Raw genomic sequence first — 27,290 nt, 5'->3', positions numbered from 1 at the left:
CAATGTTATGATGTTGTGGTGGTGGTGGTGCGGTCATTTGTGACCAGGCTGAGACAATCGACTAGAACCGCTCACCGTTTAAATCACAATTCTGCGGCGCGGTGCTCTGTCTTACGGTGCCCTAGAAATCACCACGTGCACATACGATAAGTCTATGCACTACATTGCAATGATTTACATAACGAATCCATAACATATAGTCCCTACTAATAGTGCAAATATTCGCATCGTTCTTGGTGCCATTGTCCCAATAGGTAGATACGAAAACATCGATTCTTAACCTCTCTTATGTGCTGTGGGGGCACTATACATTTTGCGAAACGTCACCTGTTATATGCTTGTTGTGTTTTTGACAAATATGTTGAGTATTTATTTACTTTAACACGTAGACTTTCGCCAACAATGTTATCCATAATAGGGTGATGGAGGTGTTTACGACACGTTTATATTAATGCCATCTCACCCATAAACTTATTTCATGGAGTATTTATTCTTTTGTTACCATTCGTTCATTATTGCGATTAATGGATGCGCCTCTAGTGGCAGGGAGCTGGGTGGGGTGCGTGAAAAAACATGTTCCGTAGCTGAACCCTGGACAGCTCCGGCTGAACTGAACCAGGGGCAGTGCATAATAGGCACTCGCCACCTGCCCTCCACCCACCTTGCATCACAGATCCAACGTGGGAGTTCATAGAATTCACTCTGGCCACGTGCGTTCATATCCATTAACACAGCCATGCCTTCACCACAGCTGTCGCAGGCCGAGGGAGCGAAATATCGTTACCATGTTACCATGCACGCGAAGCTTTAGAGGGGGGGGTGGTGGGGGGAGGGGTACAATTAATTGATTCTCGCCAGGTTTCACGTTTCGGTAAATTAAGCAGTCATCAATTAGGGATCCATGGTATAAGCATAGCCGGGCCCTCGCTCAAAGCTACTGATGGCAACCGCAGCCTCAACCGGGAGTGTTCATTCATGAATTAGCATGCAGCCGAATAGGCCGTTAATGCTACCTTTAAAAAAAAGTAACGTCAAATTAGAAATATTAGCTTTATTTTTAAAAACGTTCTATACAAAAAGTCATATACTGCGAGTACAGAAAGTACGTACTGTATTGCACACCGAGGGAGATGGAGCGAACTCGTGTGCAGATGCTCTCGATGGACTGTGATATCTCACAACAGTAAGAGATGGTGACGATTTGGGGAAGAGTTCATGACCCAGCAGTGGATGGATCATGGCTCATGATGGATATGAGTCAACGTTTCTGGCGACTGGCAGGGCGATTGATCTGACCAAACATCCCAATGTGGCAACACCCTCCAGAACAAACATGTGGAGTCTGGAGACGCCTTATATATGTATGTATACGTGGTACGATATCACGAGCATCAATCATTTCCCGAAACGCTGGCCAATGGTACGTTCTTGTGTCGCTGCAAAGGCTATTTCTCTCTCTTTCTCACCTGTCATGAATAAAACATGAAGATTACGCAACGCCGCGTTGACGAACGGACGTGGTGAGTTTCCCTCCCTCCCCCCCGTGCCTTCACCACGAAGCTGCTAATTCGTTTTATTAATTTTAATGTAATATATTGATTACTCGCCCTTGGATAAGAGAGCAACAGTGGGTGCTGTGCGTATCACGGGGGGGGGGTGGCATTTCCCGTGACGGGCGTGGAGGGGGTGATGACTCCGCACGTGGTAACGATGCCTGCTCTCACACATGCGCAGACTGGTCCTGCTGTGGTGGTATCCTTTTAATAAATTGCAAGCTTCGTGTGATTATATACACACACACACAAACTGCCCGCAGTTGTTGAAGGGTGTCTGGGCAAAATGCAATCAACGGCCGTAGCGGCGTTGGCTCACATGGGGAGCGCTTTGAGACCCAGCGCAGAATGCTCGCTAGACAAAATCCGATCACACGACTGCTCATTCTGTTTATCGTTTGACATTCATTTAAAGTGTCTTCAATATCGTCGGTGCCGTGATCCCCCCCCCCCCCAAAAAAATGACAAAGATCCCCCATATAGCCTGACCAAACTGTTGGGGCAAGTGCTGTGAGCAAAGTACGGTAATCTGAAGGCCTGTACGGCACACGAGGGGGTGGGTGGCCAGCACCTCGCCCGGCCGCCTTTGTCTCCCGAGTGGCGATATTTACACACCGCACTTAGTACTTACCTGAGGCCGAGTCGACCTAGGGGAGGCCCAGGGTCGGTTGAGATGATCGTCAATGAGTGTTGGCTGTGAGCGGGAATCGATCCCGGGTCGCCGGGACGGTAGTGCAGCGCGCTAACCGCTGCACCACCGCTCCCCAATATTGGTCAACGTTGTCTGTGTCGTGGTTCCCCACCTCACCCCCACACTTCAAAAAAATGCTATACAGCTGCATAGGCGAATAATTAATCAAACGGCTGCGTGTTAACCACCTTCCTCCTCTGCCGCCCTTGCATTCACCTACAGCTCACCTGGAGAATGTATGCAGGTGCTGAACGGGGTCCCCCAGAAGGCTTTTGGCGTGATCCTCACGAACAGCGCTCTCCCCCCCCCCCCCTCTCTCTCTCTCCTCCGTCCTCCTCCAGAGAACACCTAACCAGGAACGTCGCTCTAAAGAGTTGAATCCCGGCGGGGAGGTCCCAGTGAGACTTTGATGGTGGGCCGGGTTTGGGGTGGGGTGCGGATTTGGTTGGGGGGGGGGTCAGGAGAACCTTGAAATTCGGAAGAGGCCCCACCGCGCCCTCTCCAGAAGTTCCACAAGGAATTCAGAGAAGTCGGCTTGGAGAGTTTGAGGTCGTGGTCCGGAGACCCTCTATAAGGAAGGAGTGAAGCGCTCGTCTGATGAGGTGCGGAGAGGGAACCCGACGAGACGCCGTCGATATCGGTGCAGCGGAGGAGACGCGTCGCGCGTTGTCTCTCCCGAGGTGTTTGAAGCGTGCACACATGGCGCTCCCCCCTGCCCCTCCCCTCTCTCTCCCCTCTCTCTCCCTTCTCCCCTTTCTCTCTCCCCCGCTCTCGCTCCCCGGCCTATTTATCGCACACTTATATTCATCACCACTCCTCCTCCTCCCCCCCTCCTCTCTCCATCCCTTCTCCGACGTCCCACACGTCTCCTCCCCTTCTCGTCCCGCGCTTCTCGCACGACCTCTACAGACCCAGATGAACCGAGCCGGCGTCGATGTTGTTTGAATGGCGAGGAGGAGGACGAGGTGAGCGTGGCGCCACGAGCGCTCGTGAGAATGTAGCCATAGGCGTATTTTATTTCATCTAAAATCGCAGCCTTGCGATTGCTTGCTGATGCCACTGCTGCCGGGAAGGCGGGTAGCAGTGCAATACAAATTTAATTCCAGCCATCCTCAGCACGCGAATGAATGAATGAAAGCTTTTCTCTGCACGTGTCGGTCATGGGTTGTTGTTTTTTTTACTATACTTCACGCTGATCTAAGCGAGTTGGTGAAGGGGGATAGGTAGGGCCGGTTCTGATAACACTTGCCACTGATGTTATTCGTGGCCCGTAATGGAACTCGGGTGGGCGGATTCGGAGCGCAGTGCGCTCGCCACTGCACCACCGCTCTCCCCCCCCCCCCCCTTTCCAATAACACTGGTCAACAAAAAAAAAAATTTCTGGCCTGGACTTTTGCAGCTGTTTTAGACTGATTTCAGGGTGTTGATTCCAAATCTGATCTCAAATTTGCTCTATCACATCTCATTTTTATGCTATCGGCATACCCCATTTTCATTGATTTTACCTGAAATTAACTCTGTTACTTGTGATTGCAAGTTGTTGCGAGTCAGTGACTGCTTTAGTGTTAAAATATGGTGCTGTATTTTTAGGATAGTGTGTTTATAATATCATTTTATGTAGATATCCACATTTATTTAATATTTTTCTTCTGCAGTTTTTATTGAAAATGCAATATTTGATATCTCAAAAACCTGATGTGATGCCAGATTTGGAATCAGCACCCCAAAATTACCTTAAAACCGTTGGAATACCTTATGCCAGAAAAAGTGTGTTGACCAGTGTAATCTTACTGTAGTAGTGATGATGATGATGATAATAGGAACACGTGTGACGACAACAATAGCAATGATGGTGATGCAGAGGCGGTAATGGGGAATGTTAGTGGCGGGGAGAGGCGAGCAGTCGCACAAAAAGCGAGATGAATTTCCAACATTAGCGCTGCGCCCGGGAATCTCATCTTGGGTGGACACGGAACAACGAGCAGTTTGGCCTATCGGACCGGAACAACACACAATATACAATACACGATGCAAGCATCGACATCATCAGCCATGGTCAATCCACGGCTGGATGAAGGCCTCCCGAATCCGCAGACATCTCACACGACCATGCGATGCAATAATCCGTCTATTATCTACTGCCTACGGACGCGCCGGTTGATTTCATTGCTTCAAGGTTATAGAGCCCAAACCCAGTAAGATACTCGATTCAATTCTGCTACTGATATCGATTCGTCACAGATAAATCCATAGAAGGGACCATTATCGTGTGTAAGAATCAATCTTTTTGGTTCACGTGACAACCCCAGCCACTAGAGGCCGCTACATTCAACCACAATGGCAAACAAAATATAATTTATTTTGGAAAACTCAATAAATTCGTCAATAACACTAACCCAAAAAGAGAAAAAAACAATAGGCGACGTTTCGGGTAATACCCCATCACCATGCTGTCGTGTGCTATGAGAAAGGGTTATTTCCCAAAACGTCACTTATTGTGCCATTTTTTTTATGTGTGGCAGTGTTATATTAACAAATGTGTTATCTGTCCAAGGCTGCCAACGCAGCATCACCAAATAATGTGTTATAAATCAATAATTGGGATCTAATCATGACCCTGACTGCATCGCGGATAACTCGGTGAATCGCGAGATTGTGCGGGAGGGGGGGATCGTGACCCATCCCAATTCAAGTTTCTTTCGCAACATCTCGCGAACACATTTGTAGTTAGAACGTTTCGGAGAAACGATGATGTGCGGATTAATTACACCGTCAGATCTCGAGAGATGGCGGGTGGCCTGGGGCAGCCTTCGTCCAGAAGTGGGTCGTGCAGCAACAAATGACGGCGATGGAATAACCGTGCCCTCTATTATATTATCGCACGCGCGGCGTCGATTGCTCCGGCTGAAACTCATCAAAGTAATGAAATACCAAAGTGTTGCTATGGCGTTATGTAATTATCATTCACGCATTCATATTCATAGCATTCGAATTCATTCGTGTAATTATGATCCGTAATGTTCCGCTTTAATTTGTATCTTTCCGAGCCCCAGGTGCGGCTCCAAAGTCAGCCTGCGGTTGATGAATTTCACTTTTCGGCGAACTCTGATTAATAATAATAGTTTGCTTATTTATGTATTCATCCACAAACTCGCGTGATTAATTGCAATTACATTATACACACACAACGAACAGCACCTGACGACGCGTGGACTTGGATCCTGATGAGAGCGTTAGCATGAGTGGCTTGTTTGAATGTTGATAGGCCTAGAGCTACTCTACCCTGCTATAGGGGTAGAGTTAGTACTCGTGGCCAGTTGGAATGTAAATCGGAAATTAGGGCTCATAGTCCACTCTTTTGGCAGGCTCAACTGGGACACGTGCTGAAATGGCAAGGCCCTCTCTACACAAACCCCGCCTCCTTTAATGTCACCACGCCCACTCAATCACAAGCCCCGCCCAGCTAACTTCTTTCATAGCCAACCGTGATAATCGGAGGTGCGGAGGCGAGCGTTGATGGATCGAACAAATGTTGCGAAACTCCGTTCCCGTGGGCGTCGAGATGCCACGATCCTGGCTCGCCAGGAGATCGAAATACAGCAAGTGGACTAATCGCTGTCTGTTTCCATCCGTATGGAGATTTCGTGTTAGCTCCGTTGAGCGCAAGGTTTTTTTTAATGGGTGCTCCTGTTCCCCCCTCCCTCCCACCACTTATAAACACTCAATCATTGTCTTTCCAGGTCTGTCGGACGCTGTCTTTCTGACAGACCTGTTCTTCACCTGAGGACGGCTGCTTGCGTTGTGGCCTGAAACGTCGTAAGAATTGTATTTTATTATGTTTAATTTTTTTATTATTTCCCTTCTACGTGACTTTACCGAAAGAACCAAGAAGACGTTCTACTTAATTAAATAGACTTTTTAATAAATGCTTTCTCCTACAACATCAGAATCCAGCGCCACATTAAATACGCACTACAATGACAATAGTTTAGCGATTTGAAGCATGTTTTATTTGGGGGGGGGGGGTGCAGAGCTTTGTGACGTCATATTTTAGGGGGGGGGTCTGACTTTTTGTGACGCCGTGTGACGAGGAGGGGGTGGGGTCAAAAATCGTCCAAAATCGCGTGACGTCATTTATGGACGTCCCCTAAGAATCGATGCGACTTAATGAATCAATGCCTCATTACACTCGGGGCTTAATTTCTCACTGGAGACGTCCGGGTCGCTGGCAGACTGGCGTAGGTTGAACGTGTCTCGAGATGCATTAGTCGGATTTCGTTTGTTTGTATTCACGGTGCCTCCTCTCGCTCCCATCGGCCAAAGATATGAAGCGTTGGGCCGATTGGTACACCCCATTGTAGCAAATGCTACAAATACATCTCAGGACGAGTGTTATCATCTGCACCTCGACTATGTATCATTGCAAGGCCGTAGTGGCAGCTTTCCGTGAAGAAAATAACGTTATGGGAGGGCACGGTGGATATATTGGATATAAAACATCGGTCTCGGAAGATGAAGAAAAAACGAATGTCATATGAAACATGTACGTCATATGAACATAGATGGCAATTGTGGCTATAAAACGCTATGCTTCCTGCCCATGGTAGACACTTTGGGGCCGTCCATAAATGACGTCACGCACATAGGGGGGGGGGGTTAGACATTTGTGACGATATGTGACGAGGGTGGGGGGGTTGAGAAATGTGACGTCACATCAAAATGCGCAACTTTAAATAAATATAGACAACACGTTCTACTTAATGAACTAGACTTTTTAATACATGTTTTCGCCTACAACATCAGAGTGCAGCGGTACATTAATTACGCACTACAATGACAATAGTTTAAAGCGATTTGAAGCATGTTTTATTTGGGGGGGGGGGCACAGCTTTGTGACGTCATATTTGAGGGGGGGGGTCTGACTTTTTGTGACGCCGTGTGTCGATGGGGAGGGGGGGTCAAAAATCATCCAAAATCGCGTGACGTCATTTATGGACGCCCCCTTTGGATACGAGTTTCATTTGCCACCCTCGTTGGTTTCAAGTTTCAAGTTCATTTATTAGGTATAGCCCTGTGAGCCATTCGGCTCTTGAATCGGGTGAAACCGCAACAAACAAAAAACAAAAACATGAACAAAAAAACATCTTAAAGTAAATATGTGACTGAGTGCAAACAGAAAATCCAAGAAAAGACAGCAAAATATTGCAGAAAAAAACCACCGTACACCAACGCTGTGTGCAAAAATCCCAGTGGGATGCAAGTCAACTAACCAACAACAACCACAAGACAACTTAGATTAAGGCCATCAGTCTAACTCTGTACTACAACATACCGACCCAACCCGCTTGGCCCTGCATGGGGCTGCACTACCGTCCTGGAAAGTGGTCGCGTGGCTCGCAGAGCCTCCATGTCCCCGCGTCGCATCGCGATGCGGGACGTGCCGCTCGCTTGGGGCTCTCTGCGTGCAAGATGCCGGCGGTTCGGAGGCCCACGAGCGAACGAGCGAGCGAGCTGTACTTTGCTTTGACTCGCCACCGAGTTACGCTCGGCTGCGCCGTCGCTTGCCCCGTCCAAAGTAGCAATGGGGCGCCCGGGCCAGGAATGCATTCGTTGCTAAGAAGGGGAGAAGGGGAGGAGGGGGAGAGGGGATGGTGGCCGGCGCTGGGTGAGGCTGGCGACGGCAGTGGCAGCGAGGGGAGAAGAACGCGGCCGAAATGGACGAACACCAGCAGAGAGATGGAACCACGACACCAGCTCCTGTGCGGGGGCGAGGTGGATTGCGGCGTTCAGCATGGATGGTGATGGCGCGTGGGGGGGGGGGGGGCTTTATCCGGGAGTGGATAGACAATTGATAATAATGATGACTTCATTTAGCAGTGGATAGACAATGAATGATGAAGATTATGCACAACCTCCATATCACCCTATTAGTCTATATGGCAAATACGTGTGAATTAATTTGATAATCTAAAAAAGTATGATGTTAAAATTATATTACTGCTTTTTTTTTTTACAAATCTTGTCTCTATGCACGAACTACCATTGCGTATGCAGATCTCGCTTTTAACCCAACATCTAAATAAGACAATTCCCATTTATATCCTGTAAACACGTAAAAGCAGACCAGGCGAGGAAGGCATATGCAACCGCAAATACACAGTCGTAGATTTTTATATGCGCGCAAATAGATTTCATAAGGCGTCGCATACGTGACCCACGCTGCACTGAACATACATATTTATTCTCACAGGTATTACCGTATTCTCCTGATTAAAACACCCATTTGTTCATGTATTCTAAGACGTAGTTGTGAGTGACTTGTAATCTGATAGGTGTGTGTTTGTGCGACACCATGCAAATGTTTTAGGTTTGCGTCTTATTTTCCAGAGCATGTTATAATCTGTAAAATACAGCAATCCGGTTTCACTCCTTTGAGTTGGAAATTCACACTTGGCGCGCATTGCAAAACCCCTGTAGGACATCCTATGAGTTATCTGGCACGCACCTGCCTGTAGGTGTTAGCTCTGCCTTCAATTAACTCACGCGTGCTGAAAACACAATAACATCAGATCTACTGCTTGAATTTGCAGGCAGTTCTCCATGAAAATAGAATCTCACCCGATGCTTACCCGGTGTTCGGGGTGGGTAGGGAGGGAAATATATATTCGGGACTGAGCCCCCGACACCTCGGGCTGGAAATAAGCCACGAGTAAAAGCTAACATTTCAACTCACTCCCGCATGCATGGGAGGTCAGTAGCCGAATGGGCTAATTGAACCAAGGAAATTTGTATGAAATCAGGTCTTACAGAACGCTCTCGAGAATGTGCTTTGGGTTTGTGGCAAATCATACATGTCGTGGTGGCAAATGATGATTCATCCTGGAAAGGAAAACATCAGAAATATACGCAGCTTCGAGTGAATTTATGTTAAAGCACATAAACATACTGTGAATAATTTTTTTCTAATTAACTGTGAACGATACGAAAATAAAAAAAACCCTTTTAATGCCAGATTTTAAAAAGCATATTAATTCAGTTTTGGGTGCAAATTACTATAATTTGGGTAGGATGAATGTCTGGTTGCACAGATTTCTAGGCCAGCTGGTCTCATGCGAGGTCGCCTTTGGTGTAGGCAACTGTCACCAGTGTCGCAGGCGCTCCTCCAGAATGCGTCATTTGTTATACTTATAAGGTCTCGTTCAATTTTCTTTCAAATAGGATCGTGAGCAATGCATGTGAGTAGGTCCTTACAAAAAAACTTTTTTTTGTACAAATCATTCTTACGTTATTAAATGAGCACACAAAAGGATGCGTGTGAAGAGGTCTCCCTTTAAAAATGGGGAAATGAATTTCAATTCCCCCCCCCCCTCTCTTAGTTAAATAAAGGAAATCGAATCGATTCCACGACGAAGTGACCTCTGTTCTTTTTGTATTCCACTATTAACCCATTCCTTCTCTCAAAAATTGTCTGGAAGACCCCCACGTAGGGTAAGCAGAAGCAATTTCAGCCCTCCCCCCACCACCCGCCGGGGGTGAAAGAAAAAAGAGGGCCCTAATGGGCCCCAGGGTTTATGATGAGTGGAGCTTGTAGGAGCGGAGGGAGGGTGGCTTTGGGAGGGGAAAGGATGACGCATTTGCTCACAAGAACCCCTTCGGTAACTGTGGTTTCAAGGGTACCTTGAGTCGACCCTGAGCACAATGTGATGCGATTCAGATGCGATTCATTCAGCGACGCAACATAAAACCAGGGCCACACTTTACGTAAGATTCTGGGGAATGCAGCTTAAAATCAGGCTATAAATATACATGATATATTGTGTTATTAACAAACACTGCCTCACAGACAGCAGTGTAGCGTGCATGACATGGGTCCAATCTCCCCCCAGCATCTGAACCCCTCTGATCGTAAGGGCCTAAGTACAATTGCATCGCCTTACACAATTGATAGCCATACCACTGCTCAGGCACATGTTTAATCGCGTAGGAGAATGTACAATTTAAAAAAATACAATTCCTGCAGAGAGGATAAACGTCTCGTGAAACGTTTGTTGAAAATGATGATAATGCTGCTGCTCTAAATGTCCAAATGATGGGCCACTTTGTTGAGCTATCATGCGTGGCCAGGTTGCTTCTGAAAAATAAGTTGAAAAATAAGTTAATACCTGGTAGTATGGGGATGGTTTAGTTTTATTTGGATGCGTTTGGGTGATTTGTTTACATTTCTTGTACTTGGCACTACTATCATATTATTGTATTGTTTGTGGTTGTAATGTTCTTAATCGCCCCTCCTGGACATCTGTGAAAGAGAGCTTTAGAGCTCATCACTGGTGTTGACCGCTACGCAACATAGCCGACATGGCGTGGGAAGTTCTTCATTCAGCAGTGATTGGACAAATGACTGTGAATTATTGTGAAATGGTTACTGTCAATAATATTAATTTCATTTACCCAGTGATTCTGATTTTACTTTGACCATACCTCACCGCATCACTCACTGCGGGCTGTGAAGGGAACATAGACGTTGGAAGAAGCACAGAAGAAGAGTACACCTTATTTTTCGCACTGCCCTCTGCTGCTCGCAATGTAGCCTCGCAACATGCATGGTGGTCGACTCATCTAAGCACTATCCAGGCTCAAGCCTGCTTTAGCTTCCAACATCTCACGAGATCGAACGCATCCCGTGCGATTCAATGTGGCCAGTGCGGCACGGTGAAATATATTCGTTAATGGCCCATGCGAGGCCATGAACTATGAACTCCAGTATACCGGCCCGCCGTTTAATTATTTTCGCTTGTGGCCAGTGTCGGATTATCCGAGTAGCAGCAAAAGTACATTAGCTACATTTGCAACGGGCCCCACACTTTCAAATGCCCCCCGCTAAATGCTTTCAAGCTATCAATTCCCGTTCGGTGATTCTGCACTTGCTCTTTTACTATAGTACTATACTGCCTTCAACTTTTATGAATGACTGGGTGTTTAAGGTTAGCGATTTGTCTTATTATATGGCTGTATAGCAAATGAAAAATACAATTACTTTACTATGCGAGTAAAACATTTGTGTTTTAATATTTTATATATTTAGGGACTCTATAACAGATGCTACAGGCCCTGAACTAGCTTAATCCGTCATTGTTTGTGGCTCACTTTCTCGACTCGCTTGCCAGCTGTCACTCTATCTTGCTCCTCCCAACAGAAACACCACACTCGACCCTGCGCCCCCTAACGGCCACTCCGATCCATCCTTCTCCCGCCCGCCCGTCCGTCATGCCTCCACCACCTCTGCGCTTCGCCGCCAACGTGGGCTGGCTCTTCACGGAGGGGGAGGCCGACATCTGGGCTCGGTGCGAGGCGGCCAAGGCGGCTGGCTTCGATGCCGTGGAGATTCCCGACCCTTACGGCTACTGGGGGCGAGCAGGCGGCCCAGAGGAGACACCCCGACCGCCGCTGCCTGCCCTGCCCGTAGCGCTCATCAACAGCCCGCGAGGTGCGGAATTTGTGGCTCGGGACGACGGGAAGTTGATGATGGTCGACCGATGCAAATACGAAATCCCGCATCCACGCGCCTGTGGTTTTTTTTTATCTGAGCCGTGGTTCGGATGGTGGTGGAAGGTTGGAAAGTTGATGTCGAGGCTGTTGTTTCAAGCCACGGTTTGCCACATTGCGTAAAGCTTTTTGAGGAAGCGTTGTGGGTGATGGTTAATGACCCCAGGGCGCTTATAGAGGAGGCGTGGTGGATGATGGTTAATGCCCCCAGGGCGCTTTTAGAGGAGGCATGGTGGGTGATGGTTAATGCCCCCAGGGCGCTTTTAGAGTTGGCGTGGTGAGTGATGGTTGATGCCCTCAGGGCGCTTTTAGATGAGGCGTGGTGGGTGATGGTTAATGCCCCCAGGGCGCTTTTAGAGGAGGCGTGGTGGGTGATGGTTAATGCCTCGAGGGCGCTTTTAGAGGAGGCGTGGTGGGTGATGGTTAATGCCTCGAGGGCGCTTTTAGAGAAGTCGTGGTGGGTGATGGTTAATGCCCCCAGGGCGCTTTTAGAGGAGGCGTGGTGGGTGATGGTTAATGCCCCCAGGGCGTTTTTAGAGAAGTCGTGGTGGGTGATGGTTAATGCCCCCAGGGCGTTTTTAGAGAAGTCGTGGTGGGTGATGGTTAATGCCCCCAGGGCGCTTTTAGAGAAGTCGTGGTGGGTGATGGTTAATGCCCCCAGGGCGTTTTTAGAGGAGGCGTGGTTGGTGATAGTTAATGCCCCCAGGGCGCTTTTAGAGGAGGCTTGGTGGGTGATGGTTAATGCCCCCAGGGCGCTTTTAGAGGAGGCGTGGTGGGTGATGGTTAATGCCTCGAGGGCGCTTTTAGAGGAGGCGTGGTGGGTGATGGTTAATGCCTCGAGGGCGCTTTTAGAGGAGGCGTGGTAGGTGATGGTGAATGCTCCCAGGGCGCTTTTAGAGGAGGCGTGGTGTTTAATGGTAATGCCCCCAGGGCGCTTTGACGCGCAGAGGTGAGCACGGGAGTTACCAAGTTGCTTGGACGCATCGCCCCCTGCTGGGGGTTGAGAGTTAAGATTGGCCAATTCGTGGGGGTGGGGGGCATACAAAGTGAATTACAATACTCTATTGCAGGGATGTCTGATTTGTTAAGTAATTACAGTGCTGATTATCAGTTCGATTACTTGATGAATCAGATAACACGAATGTAATAAATTAGGGGGAACACGTCTCCACCTACGTGTGTGCTATTCGATGGAAAGTGACGGTAATGTCATCGGCATCATCAGGCATGCCATGCTGGGCGTGGCTTGTAGGGGGTTTCCCGCCTTCAGGAGATAGGATGCCGCCATTTTTGAAGGGGCCAGAGAAAACGGCCAGAAAAAAAACGAAGTCTACTCTGACGGTCGATTAATTGACTCGATTCACTCGTTCATAATCCCAGGTCTAAATTGAACATTTTGGAGAAGGTGAATGGTGTTTGACGCCTCGACAGGTGGAACGCCACTCTTACCTCTGACACCTGAACTTAACACCCTGGGTGTGTGCAGGGGACGTGGCGGCGGGCGAGATGGGTCTGGGAGCCCTCCCGGGCCGTGAGGCAGACTTCTTGGACTCCCTCCAGACCGCGATCGCTCACGCCAAAGCTCTGAAGTGCGACAGGTGCTGGGCCCAATGACCCCGAAAGCTCTGCCGCATAGTCGCTCCATTCACTCCGCAAAGCCTTAGAGCCACAATGCTGTGCGTCGTCACTGCCCAATAAATGATTATTTCTTAGTATCCGTCGCTAGGAAACACCCAGGAGCCCTTTCACTAGTCACAGGTTCTGCAAGTGTTCTGAGCCCCGTGTAGATTGGTTTCCGCCTGTCAAGCCTGGCAACAATTCGCACACTTGAGTTGACACAAGCATCCCAATGGGTTGCACGCAAATCAATGAGCCCAATTTTCGTGTGCGTGTATGTGGTTCTCAAACTGTGAACACGGTGACCCGAGTTCCTCTGCTTTGCCCGGGAGCCTCTTCGAGAACACGGAACGGACGATCGCGAAGGCGCTCTCCCGGCACGCGGAAACTAAACGTCCGATGCCTTTAACCCCACACGACACGCGCCTTGCGTGCGGCGTGCATCCTCCGCAGGGTCCACCTGTTGTCGGGCCGTCTGCCGCCCGGAGTGACTCGCGAGGCCCAGGGCCCTGCCATGGAGGCGACGCTCGTGCGCAACCTTCTCACAGCCTCTGACCTGCTCGCAGTGGTGTGTGCCCCTTCCCGAACGATCATTTACACACCACGTTTACGAAAGCGCTGCGCGACTGTGGGCAATCCGCGCGACCATTCGCAGCTCCATCCCCGTGTATATTCCCTCTCGGGCTACACATTTGAAGCAGTGCGTCTGCACAATTGTGACAGCCGTTTTGTCAGTCCACTACTAGATGAGGGTCTTCACATACCGTGCGAGTAGTGGGGCATTTTGACTACCCTTCACCCAGATGCTCGGTGAGGGTTTGTAAAGGCAGGGAGCATAGATGTGGGAGAATATGAAGTACAACAATAGATTTTGCAGCACTGTCCTCTTCCGTCCCCACCTTGACCCCGCAGCCCTATGACAACCTGTTTGTGCATGGCGGTCAACCATACAAGCACTATCCAGGCTCACTTACTATATGCCTAGCCGCAGTTGGAAAATAGTTATATCGCTCAATAGGCTTTACTCAGGAATTCGACTTTTGAATGTGTGAAATATCTGATGGGCACATTCCCTCTGATGTTGTCAGAGGCTCTTTGTATACCTTTCAGTAATGTTGTAGCTGCTCGTCTTGCGACACTCGTATCTTGCATGTGTTTTTTGCATGGCATTGCATAAATCTCCATCACAATAACGTTACTGCACGTTTTTCTCCCGATACATTGGTTGGTGTGTGTGTGTGTGTGTTTTGGTGTGCGTTGTTCCCGCCTGTACTGAATGGCCAGGAAGGAATGACTGGACTCATTGAGCCAATCAACAGCAGGCTCACCGACCCTCGCTACTTCCTGGACACGCCTGGTCAGGGTGAGGGCCGACTGTGCTCACAGCAGAGTGGCTGTGTTGTAGAGTGGGCATGCATGCCTTGTATGGAGATTACATATTTAGCCGTACGTGGAACAGCCCATTTTATCAATCCACTGCTGGATGAGGGCCTTGTGGGTCGTGGGGGTTATTTGACCATATTGATCCATGCGAGTGGTGAATGCGGGGAGCGTAGTTCAGCAGCAAAATGGGTTTTTGTGAACTGACACTGCTCTCTACTGCACATAGCCTATGAGCAGCCTATAACACCTGACTTATGCATGGTGGGCCCGCATCAAAGTACAATCCAGGCTCAAGCCTGTTAAGCATCCAAGATTTGCTGAGATCCGACAAATTCTCTGCAATTTGGTCACAGATATTGAATGTGTAGTACACAAAAATAACGCAATCGTAAGACACTGTGAAGCTATATTATACGGTATACAGTTGCTTAATGCATGATCAAATAAATGTTGTTCCTCAATTCGGTCTGCAGAGCCAAAGTGGGGGGGATGAAGGAGGAGATGAAAGAAAGGGAAGTGTGGGGGATATGGTATCCAATACCCGACGCTAAATCATCAATACTACAATAATAAGATAGGGTGGTATTCATTTCAAGTGTCAAATACAAATCATGTGGCCGGGGGGCTCATACACTCTAAATCTTTCTCCACATTGTGGTATTTTCCTAGCCGCGCGCATCCTGGAAAAAGTCGATAAACCCAACATCAAGCTTCAGCTGGTGCGTGTACGGTTTGTGTGTGTGGCTTTACGACACACCGCATATGCACACCATTGCCAACAAAATACCCTCATTATAGGGCTGTGACGATTCATGCCTCTCTCAATGCAATGGATTGTCATGATTCACAGAGTACAAAGAATGTATTATTTTTATTGATAGAATGAATGTCGTGGCCACGAGTAGCAGCAAGGGTGATGTGAACCTATTACGAGGTATTCTATATGAAACCAAAATAATCGATTCCTCCACATGCAATTTAACGAATGTCTTGATAACTTAATATTTTAACATTAATATTAAATATGAATTGATGCATCGTCACAGCCATAATAATCATGTCCATCTCATACACATAATACTGTTCTTGTATTCAGTGTGTGGTATAAGCCCTTGTTTGTTGGGAATCTGTTTGCATTGATTTTTCTAAAAAGAAAACATATGAAACATTTCATAACATTATACTTCTGTGCCTCTTATGTGTTCACTGCCGAAAGAAACTTGTAATGCCTTAAAACATGATGGGGCGGGCAGGGCCGGATTAACATTCTTGTAGGCCTTCAGCACTTCTATTTCGTAGGCCTTCAGTGATAATTCAAGATTTGAAGCTTTCGTGACTGCAAGGATTCATATTCTTAGGTGTTTTCGGTAAAGTCACGTAGGTAAAACATTAAAATTAATAAAAGTAAAATAAAAAAATTATAATAAAAAAAAATAAAAATAATAACTTCCTACAGGATGGTACTGCTGCTCATCTTACTACTACTACCACCGCTGTCACTTCGCTCGGTGCATGCCTACTTTTGTTGGTACTTTCTACGATTGGTAGGGCCGGATTAAGGTTCTTGTAGGCCCTAGGCACTTCTGTTTCATAGGCCTTCAGTGATCATTTTCTACAATGGGTACTGATGCTGGCCCATGTTACTATCGCTGCTGTCACTTTGCTTGTTTCACGCGTAGGACAAGAACGCTGCCTTGTCTCCCCTTGCGCTAATACTCTGTGTTGTGAATGATATTGTACGAAAGCCACCATTTGAGGATGTTATTTGCTAATTTTGCAATGAAAAAAAATCTCTAAAATTTCATCTCCGGTGTTAATTTCTCTCACCTTATGAGAAAAAAAAACTATTGGCATTGACATGACTCTTTCTCATTGTAAATACACCGTGCCTATTCTTGCCATATAAATATGTTTATTCCAGAAGATATCTTGCTTACATTTTTTATCATCCAAACAAAAAACAGGCTCAGAATAATTTTTTTTCGTAAGCCCTGGATAATACGGACCTTGGGGGCGGGCATTGTTGAGGTGTCGCTGCCGGCAACATTGTACAAAATGCACAAGCTGGTAACTAGCGCATCTTTCAACCACAGTGACAGACATGAAGGCTTAACTTGTCTGAGCCGTTGGCCTCTTTCTCTGCAGGACATCTTCCACTGCCAAGTCATGGACGGAAATCTCACGGGCAACATCCGTGCACTCTTCCCGCTCATCGGTATAAATCAGCTGCTCTCCGCTCCCCTGCACTCCTACATTCATAATGCGGTGCTGCAATCACGCGGCCTGTGTGGGCATGCGGTTTATACGAAAATGAAAGCCATAATTTCAATATGTAACCTATTCCACATGAGGTAATGATGCGCGCTTCCCCACTGCGCGTTGTGTTAATTGGCTGACCTGAGTGCGCACTATGTTAATGTATATATTGGCCTATACTTTCGCTATTATTATGGTGTCAAATGTTTGCCCGTGCAGATTGGCTGCTTTGCATTAAAAAAAAACACGCCGCCTCTTTTGAAGAAAGACCTTACATTCAACCCCTAACAAAAAAAAATACGTCCTCTGCTATTTTTAGATGAAACATGAGTGCAAAACGATCGGTATGAATTGCAGTAATTAGTGGGAGGAATATAAAATTGCCAAGATGTAACTGAGCTCATTTGAGTCATACTCAAATGTGTGACTGTGCACACAAGCAATTATCACTTGCTCCTACAACTGTGTAAGAGATATTCCAATAACCGTTGGTCTCCTTCATGTTGATTAATCATTAGACATGCGCGCGCCCATGAAAATGTCTGCGAACTAAAAAAAACAGTATCCTGTACATCTAAGGTGTGCAAAAATGGAACGTTCGTGACATCCTAACTCACCTTTTCATTATACATGTCTTGTGTGCCCGAATTATTCGCAATGGCGATGTGAATGCATTATGGCACTCGGGTTGAAGACATCAGCTTTTCATATTTTGACCCCGGCACCTAACTAGCAACATTATACAATAGGTCATGCTCTTTCGCACGCCTTGCACTTTTCAAATCCTCGTTGATTTGTTCAGACACGGCTACATTTAATATAACTTAGCTCCTATGTATTCCGTGAATGTGCACGTGCACAGGGAATGTCTGTATAGGCAATGAAGTTCGATGAATCTCTGCACATCGGTTTGTAGACTAATGAAAGCACGAATGTAGTTGCATGATATACATGCACAATCCACTGCTGGATGAGGAGGGTCTCAAATGCATGTGCTGGTCGACCATACTTGACCATGCTGAACTGTGCAGGTTGGTGGAGGGAGGAAGCATATATGTGTCAGCGTGGAAAATGCCGAAAAACTACGAATTTTTTTGCACTGCCTTTTGTTGACAAAGAGTCGCCACAGCAGCCTACAGCACCTGTTGAATGCATGTTGGTCACCCACCCAAGCACAATCCAGGCTCAACTCTGCTTTGATTCCGAGATCTGATGAGATTTGGTGCGTTACGGGTGACTTGCTTTTCGGCATTTGCCTGATATATCACCCGTTTTACTCCACTTATTTTCTAAGAACATTTTGCTTTCAAACATTTTTTTCCCTCTGGATTTGTGTCCTTGACTTTGAATGTCATTGCAATTAGCCATTGTCTATCGACTGCTAGATAGAGGCTTGCCACGCTGTCTCTCCTTGAGCTTTACAGGCATGAATATGTGTTTTAAGTTCCCCATTCATTCATTCATCATCCAGGTCATATTCAGGTGGCTCAGGTTCCTAACCGACATGAGCCAAGCAGCCAAGGGGAGATCAACTACTCCTACATCTTCAACCTCCTCCAGGGACTCGGCTACCAGGGATACGTGGGCTGCGAGTACACGCCACGAGGTGAGTACTCGCTGCCCAGACTTTGTGCGTGCTTAGGGCATTTCAAAATAATACTGCTATAAACACGGCGTGACTACAAAACAGAGGAGGAAAGATCCGACCGACTTACTGATGGGGAATCAGGCCATAAAGAGTTCCCTCCCTCCACAATAGCCATCTATGATGGCTACTTTAATTACCCTGCCCATCTGGTCGAACACCATATGAGACTAGGCTCCAAAGAAAGCTGTCTCTGGTGTGAACCAATCAGTTTCAAAGACTGCATAAATTATCAGAGTATTGTTTTTTGTTTGCATTTGACTGCAAGTATTCTGGTTAATGTAAGCATGATTCCTTGCAAAAGGTGTCAGTTTTGTTGCCAGAAAAAAGGGGAAAACCCCTATTAGTACCCTGCCCAACTTTAAATGATCAAATGTTGAGGAGACACCATGGCAGCGTCCCTTATTCAGATGTTGTCGTATTGTATATCTGACTTTGTGAATTCTCACTTGTGCAGAGAGCACGGTGTCTGGACTGGGATGGCTTAAAGAAGTGCGAGCAAGCCACTGAGGTGTCATCCATTCACAATGGGTGGCATCCAAGACCACGTGAAAATCCAAAACTTCTGTACCACCTGTGCTCGAATCTGCACAGGCCCTAATTTCACACTGAACATTTGCTGGGTCACTGGTAGACTCGGCTTGTGATTAGCAGCCAGAGCCATCCCGTGTCGCTGTCCTGTATAGACCTGACTAATGTTATTTTCATGCATTGCATAATTGCTAAGAGGGTAACAATGCATCAATTCATCGATTACTTTTCCCAAGCTAAACAATACACGCAATTCATTGCTTGTATAATATGTCATGTTTTTTTTTTTTATTTGGCCTCCCCGCCCCACCATCGTGTGAATTTGTAGTTACTCAATTAATATTCTTGGTTCTTTCGATAAAGTCACTTAATTAAAAGACAAAACGTAAAATAAAATGCAATTTAAACAATTTAATAACAAAAATAAAATTATAAATTTAAAATAATAAAAGCAAAAAACCCACAATAAAAAATGCAACTAGTAAAATAAAATTAAAATTACAAGTTAAAAATACAAATAAATTGAAAATAATATAAAAGCAAAAAAATCCACGACGTTTTCGATCGCAACACAAGCGGTCTTCATCAGGGACAGAGAAAAGAGGGGGCAAGCCTCCAAATGTAGCTGCTGCTAAGGGTTCCAAAGTGAGTGGGCAGGGGAAAGAGCTGTGCAAGAAGCACGCGAATGCAGGAGCAAAACAAAGGGGGAGTTGGGCAGAGGTGAGCTTGTGCAGCGCAAACAGCATGGGTGGGGCAGCCAGTCAGCCAGCGTAAATGTAGGAGCAGACAATGGGGAGGGGGCAGAGAGAGGGGGTGGGGCAGAGATGGGGGGGGGGGCATTGCACCTCGCTACACCCATCCACACTGCTGACGGTAGAGGTTGACAAGAAAACACAAATCAAGTCATGACCCAAAGTGGTTGATGACATTTTTCCAATGATTGCTGAGTTTAAAACCGTCGTCTCGGTTGAAATTGTGTCTGTGTCTGCATAGATGGATGGCTTCGTGAACGAATCTTTGTTGATAGCCAGTCGGCTTGCAAAGTACCATCGTCTTAGAGAAATACATTTCATGTGAGCCAGCCGCATTAAAGTAATGATCAGCCACGGCAGAAGTATTGGTCCTGCCGTGTTTCAGTTCTACCTTATGTTCACGAACACGGTCCGAGACATGTCGTTTGGTTTCCCCAATGTAACTGCTGCCACAGATACAGCTTAGTTTGTAGCTGCCGGCATATTACATGTACAGATGGGATCAGGTCACGAATTTTGTGCATTGTGTTAAATCGAACCTGGATCTTGTATTATTCAAGATTTTGTAAATCTTTTTGGTTATCCCTGCTATGTTAGGTAAGGTGATGGTTTTGATTGGATCTTCAGATGGCTCCTTCCTCACGGTTGGGATGATGGCTTTGCGGATTGTGTAGTCATATTTTCGGGACATACTTCATACTTCACACCTACGCTATGTTTTCCACAGTTACACGCTCAAGAAAAACATTTCTAGATAAAACATGATTTTCAATGGTAAAAATTCTAATAACAAAATATATATTTCTGATGGCATCATTGGCAATTCCCAGTGCCACGTGCTGGACTTAGCCATCTCAGATCCAGGGCTGAAATAATGAAATGCTACTTTATTTTTCTTCGGTGATGCAACCCCCCCTTATAACATGCATGTCTATGGGAAAATAGGCTTCATACAGTGCGATTCGTTTTATGTGCAGTTTTTCAGGAACGCAAGTGGAACGTTGTGTGAGGGATGTCTGTACAGGTATTGGTTAATGTGATCGTTCCATCCCCTAAAGGCCGTTATAACATTCGCCACAATGTTGAGAGAGATAAACAAATACTGGGACTTCTCTACTTACGAACGAGTTAGGTTGCAGAGGTCTGTTCGTATGACGATCTATTCATAAGTCCAACTTTACTCCTGTCAATTCCAAACATGTTGTACGGCATGTACACTAAACACTGGGAATGGCTTTAAAAGTTGTATAATCTCCTTGTAGATGAAGATGCCACTGGTTCTTCATGTTCTGCAGATATGGGTTGATAATGTTCTGATGGGGGTTGACAATGTTCGTGAAAGGCACCGAGAACGTGGTAGTGAACCGTACAGCGACAAAACAACAACAGACAATGGCGGCGGCCCAGGCAGAAATGCTGGATAATGACACCGAACAACCACCACCATCTATTGCGCGGCAGTTGAACTTACGACTCTCAGTCGGAACAGGCAACTGAACATACGGACAGGTTTTTTCGTATATCTGAAAGTTCGTCAATCAGATGTTCGTAAGTAGAGGAGTCCCTATATTCTTGAACGTAATTATACCACCCTGAAGCAAAATTCATTGAATCTTGAGGGAGGTTAATTGTTTGACCCCGAATACCATAATCATCTAAAATACATCTCCAGTGTCTGTAATACTTTAATGTGATTCATCCACAGTACTTTTTTTTGTACTCCAGCTTTACTTTGACTGAAATCGAATTTGTGTTGTTACGCATACACTGGTGTGATACATGTGTAATAAAGGTCGTTGAGGCGACTTCTGGAATCCGTCTTTTATTCAACCTGTATTACAGCTTTCCTTCACACTGCTGGCAGGCAGCGTAGCCCCCTTCCTCTGTTCGTTCCTGTTCTGACCCCGTGTCGTTCGTCTCCACCCCTATTTAATACCCGGGTCACGTGGTACGTTTCCACCAATCCTGGTTAGCCTCCATGGAATATTCCAGGCTCCCTCGTAAGCTGCCGGGACCACGCCCCTGACTCATCTCCCCATTGGCTGTGGCCAAAGCCAGCAGAACAAATCCCCTACTTACAGCTGTCACCTTTCCATTACGTCAGGGCCACGCCCCTAGGTTTCCCCCCATTGGCTATAAACCAGGACTGGCAAAGCCAATCATCATAACGAGTTGTGAGACGTCATTGAGCCGGATATATCCTCACATTACACATGCACAATAGCGCTCCAGACACCAACGCGTAAAAGTGGGATAAGTTTATCTGCAGTGTTATGTTTTTGCGCATGCACCTGCATTTGTAAATCGTTCACATTCCTTGACGGTTACAATACAAAGCATACAAATTATCGCGTGAGCAAATCATCCGGCATGCAACGGATCTCCATATCTGTCAACCCATACGGTATACCCATATTCTTGTACAGGGAAATTGAGTTTCAGGTTCAAAAGGCGTTTCAATACGGGCAACATGTTTTTTTGTCTATTTGTGTTTCTCCCTTGTGATGAACGTTGATATTTGTAAGGGCACGGGGTGACCAATGAGGTGTGAATTGGTCTGTAATAAGAGAGGGCACTGATAAGGGGTTGACAATTTTGGATCTCTGAAGCCCAAGAAGATTAATTGGGTGTGGATAGTTCTTGGATGGGCGACCAGCATGCAAAACAGGTGTTATAGGCTCTTTGCCAGGCTACTAACCTCAATGCTCCCTCATAACCCGCATTGACCAGCGTGGTGAAGTATGGTCAAATAATCCCCACGACCCTTTATGGCGTGGTAATGGCCTCATACGCCAGTGGATTTACCAAAAAAGTCACTCAAAAGTACAATAGAAATATTCTGTTATTATTTAACCAATTGTATTCGTATATTTTGTTGCGTGTGGTTGCTCCACAAGCACTTCATACCATCCGTGTTCAAAATAAGACACGACCAATTATAAAGTTAATCATCCACTTTGTTTTGCTATTATTTGTGGCCAGGTCGCTTCTGGAAATGAAGCCAATTGCTCAGTGGGTTTTACCTGGGAAGATAGAAATGCAGGGTGCTTCAAAAAAATGTGAACACTCCTGATAATTTTCAACAACACGAGAAATGTGCAGCCTCCGAGCTCTGGAGACCACCTGGAGAAGATTCCAGGCACGCGTTGACAATGATGGCGAACAAGTGGGGACTCTTTGAAGCTATTAACATCACATTTGTTATCATGTTGCAGTGTATTTGGCCGTTCTTTTTTCCATTAAAAACGATAGTCTCAAAAAGTGTTAACATGTTTTTTAAAGTTCCCTGTAGTTGTTTTATTTGTGTATATTTTTAAGTGAATTGTTTACCTTTCCTAAACTTTTGTATTGTTTGTTGTTGTAACGTTCTGACCTGCCCAACTGGACATCTGTGAAAAAGAGCTTTATAGCTCAACGGATACCTCCAGTCTACACGTTTTAAAATAATTGGTTTATTAAAAGGTAGAGACTATAATTCGCAGCTCACATAAGCGTATTGCCCCTGACGTCACGGGTGTGGGGGAGGGGGTATCAGATTCCGTAGCACGCATGCGCAGAGGCGGTACAGGGGGAGGGGGAAGCTCTTCCGGGTCGAAGGTCGAGCGCTCCGTCTTTTCCGCTCGGGATCCCAGGCAACATGGTAAGTGTGGCCTCCGCACCCTGCCACCATCCCTCGTCATCCGCCTCGGATCTTCGCCTCCGCTAAACGCATCCGTTACAGGACTGTGCCCAAGCGACGTCGCTTTCATCCGCCGAGGATTTCGGGCGTCTGTGAATTTGGGAACGTGCGGCATAAGTCCGATGTTTGTGCGACTGCTTAAGTCAACTTTTTAGGCGATGGCGGCCCCGTTCGCCGCGATTATATAGCTCCTGTACTTCGCTGTAACAGCAACATTTTAACCGACTTTGCGTCCGCGTTTGCGAATTTTATCGCCGATTTTGTCAACGCCGTATTGCGTTGACGGTAATCAGTTTTGGGTGCACCACGATTAGCGAAGCCATTGAATGAGGCCGCCATTTGGGATGTATGGTCGCGGGTGGGCCCTCCGTGTTAAGCGAGGCGGATGAGGAAAGCGAGGAATTGCGTCTCGGCTTGAGCCATGCACCTCGGGTCATCGCTGGCGATCGAGTCGGTCCCTCCGGGGCAACGTAGCTTGATCGGTGTTTGATAATTGTCGTGTACACCGGGGCGTGCTTGCTTCGCCAATGGCTTATTGGCACCTCAAGCGATATTGCTGCTGATGGGACAGGCGTGTGGTGGGTAAGTCGTAACTTCGGGTTTGGGATGATCGCGTTTGGTTCTCGGGGTTGAAAGGCTTGGGGAGCATGGGTTATGAAGACTTGAGCCGTAACCTCTGGAGCGTGGGCTGATAAAACACGAGGACGCTCGCCCTCGATACTGTATGGGTTATTGATGTTGCGGCCTTGTCCCACTAGTCTTAAGATGTTTATGTAGAGCCTCGCAGCAGCACATGGATTGCGTGTGAATGGCCACGTGCTTGTGTGTGTGTGTGTTTCGGCCCTCGTCATTGACGGGGGTGAAACTTCCCAGCCACAGCATGGGTGGCGAGTGATATTTACACCGGGCCTGGCCAACCCGATTTGACCACCCCAACGCTGAAAGTAGTACAGTCAACGTTCAACAATCGACACGGGTAAATCCTTGGGCAAGTGAATCGAGGAAAGGGCTGGTTACATTATGAGACCTCCTTTACCAGTGGCAAAATATAGTAATAGGTTTTTACCCTTTCAACTGGTACAACAACTGACACCTTTATACAAGGGGTCATGTTTGCAATAACCACAACACAAGCAGTCAAAATGCGAACAAAAATAAACCACTCTGATAATGATTGGTTACATTGGCTGGTTACATTTTCTCACCCTAAGGTGTACGCTCAGTCCATGCTGAACCGTGCCCCCAATCAGTCGGTGCGTGTTCCGTGCGTTTGCGATTGATGCCTCTGCCCTGCTTTGTGTACTGTACGTTAAGTGCACCGCGTTTGCATGTGTGGCGATCTTTTTCTGTGTAGACCAAGGGGACGTCCTCGTTCGGCAAGCGCCGCAACAAGACACACACGCTGTGTCGCCGCTGCGGTGCCAAGGCCTACCACATCCAGAAGTCGCTCTGCGCCAAGTGCGGATACCCGTACAAGAGGAAGAGAAGCTGTGAGTTCACGGGCCCCCCCCATTCCACACGTTTGCCCCCAACATCGGCAGCATCACGACCCTGGACGCCTATATATGTCGAGTTTGCACGTGTCCTCTCACCGTGGTCGCGTGAGATTTTTCTCCGAACCCTATCGGTTTTTTTTCATCTCCACATTTAGAAACACGAGTCTCTTAAGAGTGTTTGGCTGCTATACATTTCCACACAAGCCACTTTGTTGAGCTATCATTTGTGGCCAGGTCGCTTCTGAAAGAGTTACATAGCTGGTAAAATTTAAAGTGTTGTTTGTCTTCTCAAATGCATTCCCTATGAACGCATGCGAATAATTCGGCCGTTATAAAAGTGTTTATCATTGGAGTTTTTTGTATCAAGGCGTGCTTGAAAAGGCTTAGGGAGATCGAGGCCCTCAAACATATTGTTATTTAATGCTATTTTTCTGAATTTGACCATTGTGCTGTTTAATTATGCTGTACGAACAATACTTTGAGTTTATAATTTTCAAATACAAATTGAGTCATTAAATGCTGTGCCTCTTAATAGCCAATCATGTGATTCATAAAAGTTTATTTGGGTTAAATGCATACATAAATATAAATGTCCTTAACCCGCCACCACCCGACACAGCCAATTAGTCAGGTTTGTCACGTAAAACACTGCAAATTAACGCACACAAGTGTGTTGGAGAGTAAAATTACATTTGCAAATTGAGTACGATTTTTTGCTGGTGATTAGCATCATTGTGGATATAAGTCACGAGAGCCTAAGTGTTTACACATCTTATGTGACTTGGTAGAGATATTGAGATTTCGTGTCTCGAGTGGTAAAATTTTGATGTATTAGATCGTAGTTATAATTCATTATCTGATGCATATATCATGCAGGCCATGTCTTGTAGGTGCATACGTGTTAAAGCTTTCATGTGTGTACTCATACTCTCATTTGTGTGCTTGGTGGCAGATCAATTGTAAGCTCAAATGTACTGTGGTAGGTCAAGGAATTGATTGAGATATGCTGGAGACTGACCTTATTGATGCGAGGATCAAAGACATGTTCATATGCGTGTAATTTAGCAGCTTGATTAAAATACCACGATTTCCTGTACCCATGCTTTCACAAGTGTAGTTCTTTTATTCCGTTTGCAGCATTGGTTGACCTGTGTGTGAATTCACAGACAACTGGAGTGTGAAGGCCAAGAGGCGTAACACCACTGGAACTGGCCGCATGAGGCACCTGAAGGTGGTCTTCCGCAGGTTCAGGTACAGCTCGCAGTATATATCATGCACCACTTTAAAACAAAGCAAACTCAATCCTTGTACACATGTACCTAGCCCGTGTCTTGCGTTGTCTCACCTGAACCTGACACCTTGTAATTAAGAAAACCATTTGTATTGAATGTTAGGGGTGCTGTACTTGTGTTACAGAAGTGAGGTATCTAAATATCTGTGATTTCACTAATGTGGTAGCAACGGTGCGCTTAATCATTGACACTCATCCTGTCAACACAACCTAGTATCTTTGTTGAACTTTAAGTGACTAATTGGAGATGTGGCAATTTTTTCCTTTTGTCATTTGTATCTGTTTTTTAATATACATAGGGATTTATATTCAAAGAGGATTCTTTTGGGAGTTTCATCTTTAGGATCCTTGGTACAAAAGTATAACAATTTGCCTGGTTAGTTTAAAAATCCGTTAATTTGAGCAATATTTTAGAATCGGAAATATCTACAATTTGGGGTCGTGATGAAATCATGGATTTTTTTTTCTTTTGCATTCTAATTTGTACTGCTTATTTGCTTAGAAGTTTTCATTCTCATTAGATTGAATGCAATACATGTAATTTATATTATTTGCGTACATGGTACGCAAATAATCATACGTTCTGAGAACCACTGAATAATCGCTTTTAGCCAATTGATGCATCATTACACGCCCAGTTTCTAACTTAATGTTGTCTGTTTCAGGAATGGATTCCGCGAGGGCACCACCCCGAAGCCGCGCAGGTCCGTTGCTGCTCAGACCACATCTTCGTAAACGTGGCCTGTTGGTAACGCCTGCTGCTGTGATAGTGGGAAATAAAGCATTGTGATGTACACAAACAATCCTGACTCACGTCTGATCCTTTGCATACAACTGCAAGTTGTGTTGTATT

The 27,290-nt window shown here is 46.2% G+C and overlaps 2 protein-coding genes across 5 annotated transcripts in view; both read left to right on the top strand.

The window, feature by feature from the left end:
• RPL37 (ribosomal protein L37) overlaps window positions 1-27,240 on the top strand; it is a 326,668-nt gene extending 299,428 nt beyond the window's left edge. Inside the window, exons 1-4 of one of the 2 annotated variants that reach the window (XM_061567507.1) lie at window positions 23,507-23,611; window positions 25,005-25,140; window positions 26,313-26,397; window positions 27,103-27,240. In XM_061567507.1, coding sequence (XP_061423491.1) covers window positions 23,609-23,611; window positions 25,005-25,140; window positions 26,313-26,397; window positions 27,103-27,172 — 294 coding nt within the window. In that variant the 5' untranslated portion in view covers window positions 23,507-23,608 and the 3' untranslated portion in view covers window positions 27,173-27,240. Of the gene's footprint in view, window positions 1-23,506; window positions 23,612-25,004; window positions 25,141-26,312; window positions 26,398-27,102 lie in introns of those variants that run through there. The other variant, XM_061567508.1, reaches the window with a different exon arrangement.
• On the top strand, window positions 11,464-21,769 carry HYI (hydroxypyruvate isomerase (putative)). Of its 3 annotated transcripts, none has more exons than XM_061567506.1 (8): window positions 11,464-11,728; window positions 13,274-13,376; window positions 13,858-13,972; window positions 14,689-14,767; window positions 15,457-15,506; window positions 16,933-17,002; window positions 18,515-18,649; window positions 19,146-21,769. In XM_061567506.1, the coding sequence occupies exons 1-8, from the start codon at window positions 11,509-11,511 to the stop codon at window positions 19,196-19,198; spliced, it is 825 nt and encodes a 274-aa protein (XP_061423490.1). In that variant the 5' UTR covers window positions 11,464-11,508; the 3' UTR covers window positions 19,199-21,769. The 3 variants fall into 3 exon arrangements, with proteins under 3 accessions (XP_061423490.1, XP_061423489.1, XP_061423488.1); XM_061567505.1 differs by having other exon boundaries at window positions 13,274-13,385; window positions 14,689-14,761; XM_061567504.1 differs by having other exon boundaries at window positions 11,465-11,728; window positions 13,274-13,385.
• Window positions 27,241-27,290: the final 50 nt, after the last annotated feature.

The sequence above is a fragment of the Lethenteron reissneri genome, chromosome 39 (assembly GCF_015708825.2).
Source record: "Lethenteron reissneri isolate LAM-NWPU_2019-01 chromosome 39, ASM1570882v1, whole genome shotgun sequence".
Taxonomy (NCBI): Eukaryota; Metazoa; Chordata; class Hyperoartia; order Petromyzontiformes; family Petromyzontidae; genus Lethenteron; species Lethenteron reissneri.
The sequence above is the reverse complement of the archived record's forward strand: the minus strand, read 5'-3'. Positions and strand labels throughout refer to the sequence as shown.

Bases quoted from the DNA above. Each gene is read 5' to 3' on its own strand.
- HYI (XM_061567504.1), top strand. From the start codon at position 11,509: ATGCCTCCACCACCTCTGCGCTTCGCCGCCAACGTGGGCTGGCTCTTC. The intron at 14,768-15,456 runs GTGAGGGCCGAC...GTATTTTCCTAG, and splicing joins CCTGGACACGCCTGGTCAGG to CCGCGCGCATCCTGGAAAAA. The intron at 17,003-18,514 runs GTATAAATCAGC...TTCATCATCCAG, and splicing joins TGCACTCTTCCCGCTCATCG to GTCATATTCAGGTGGCTCAG.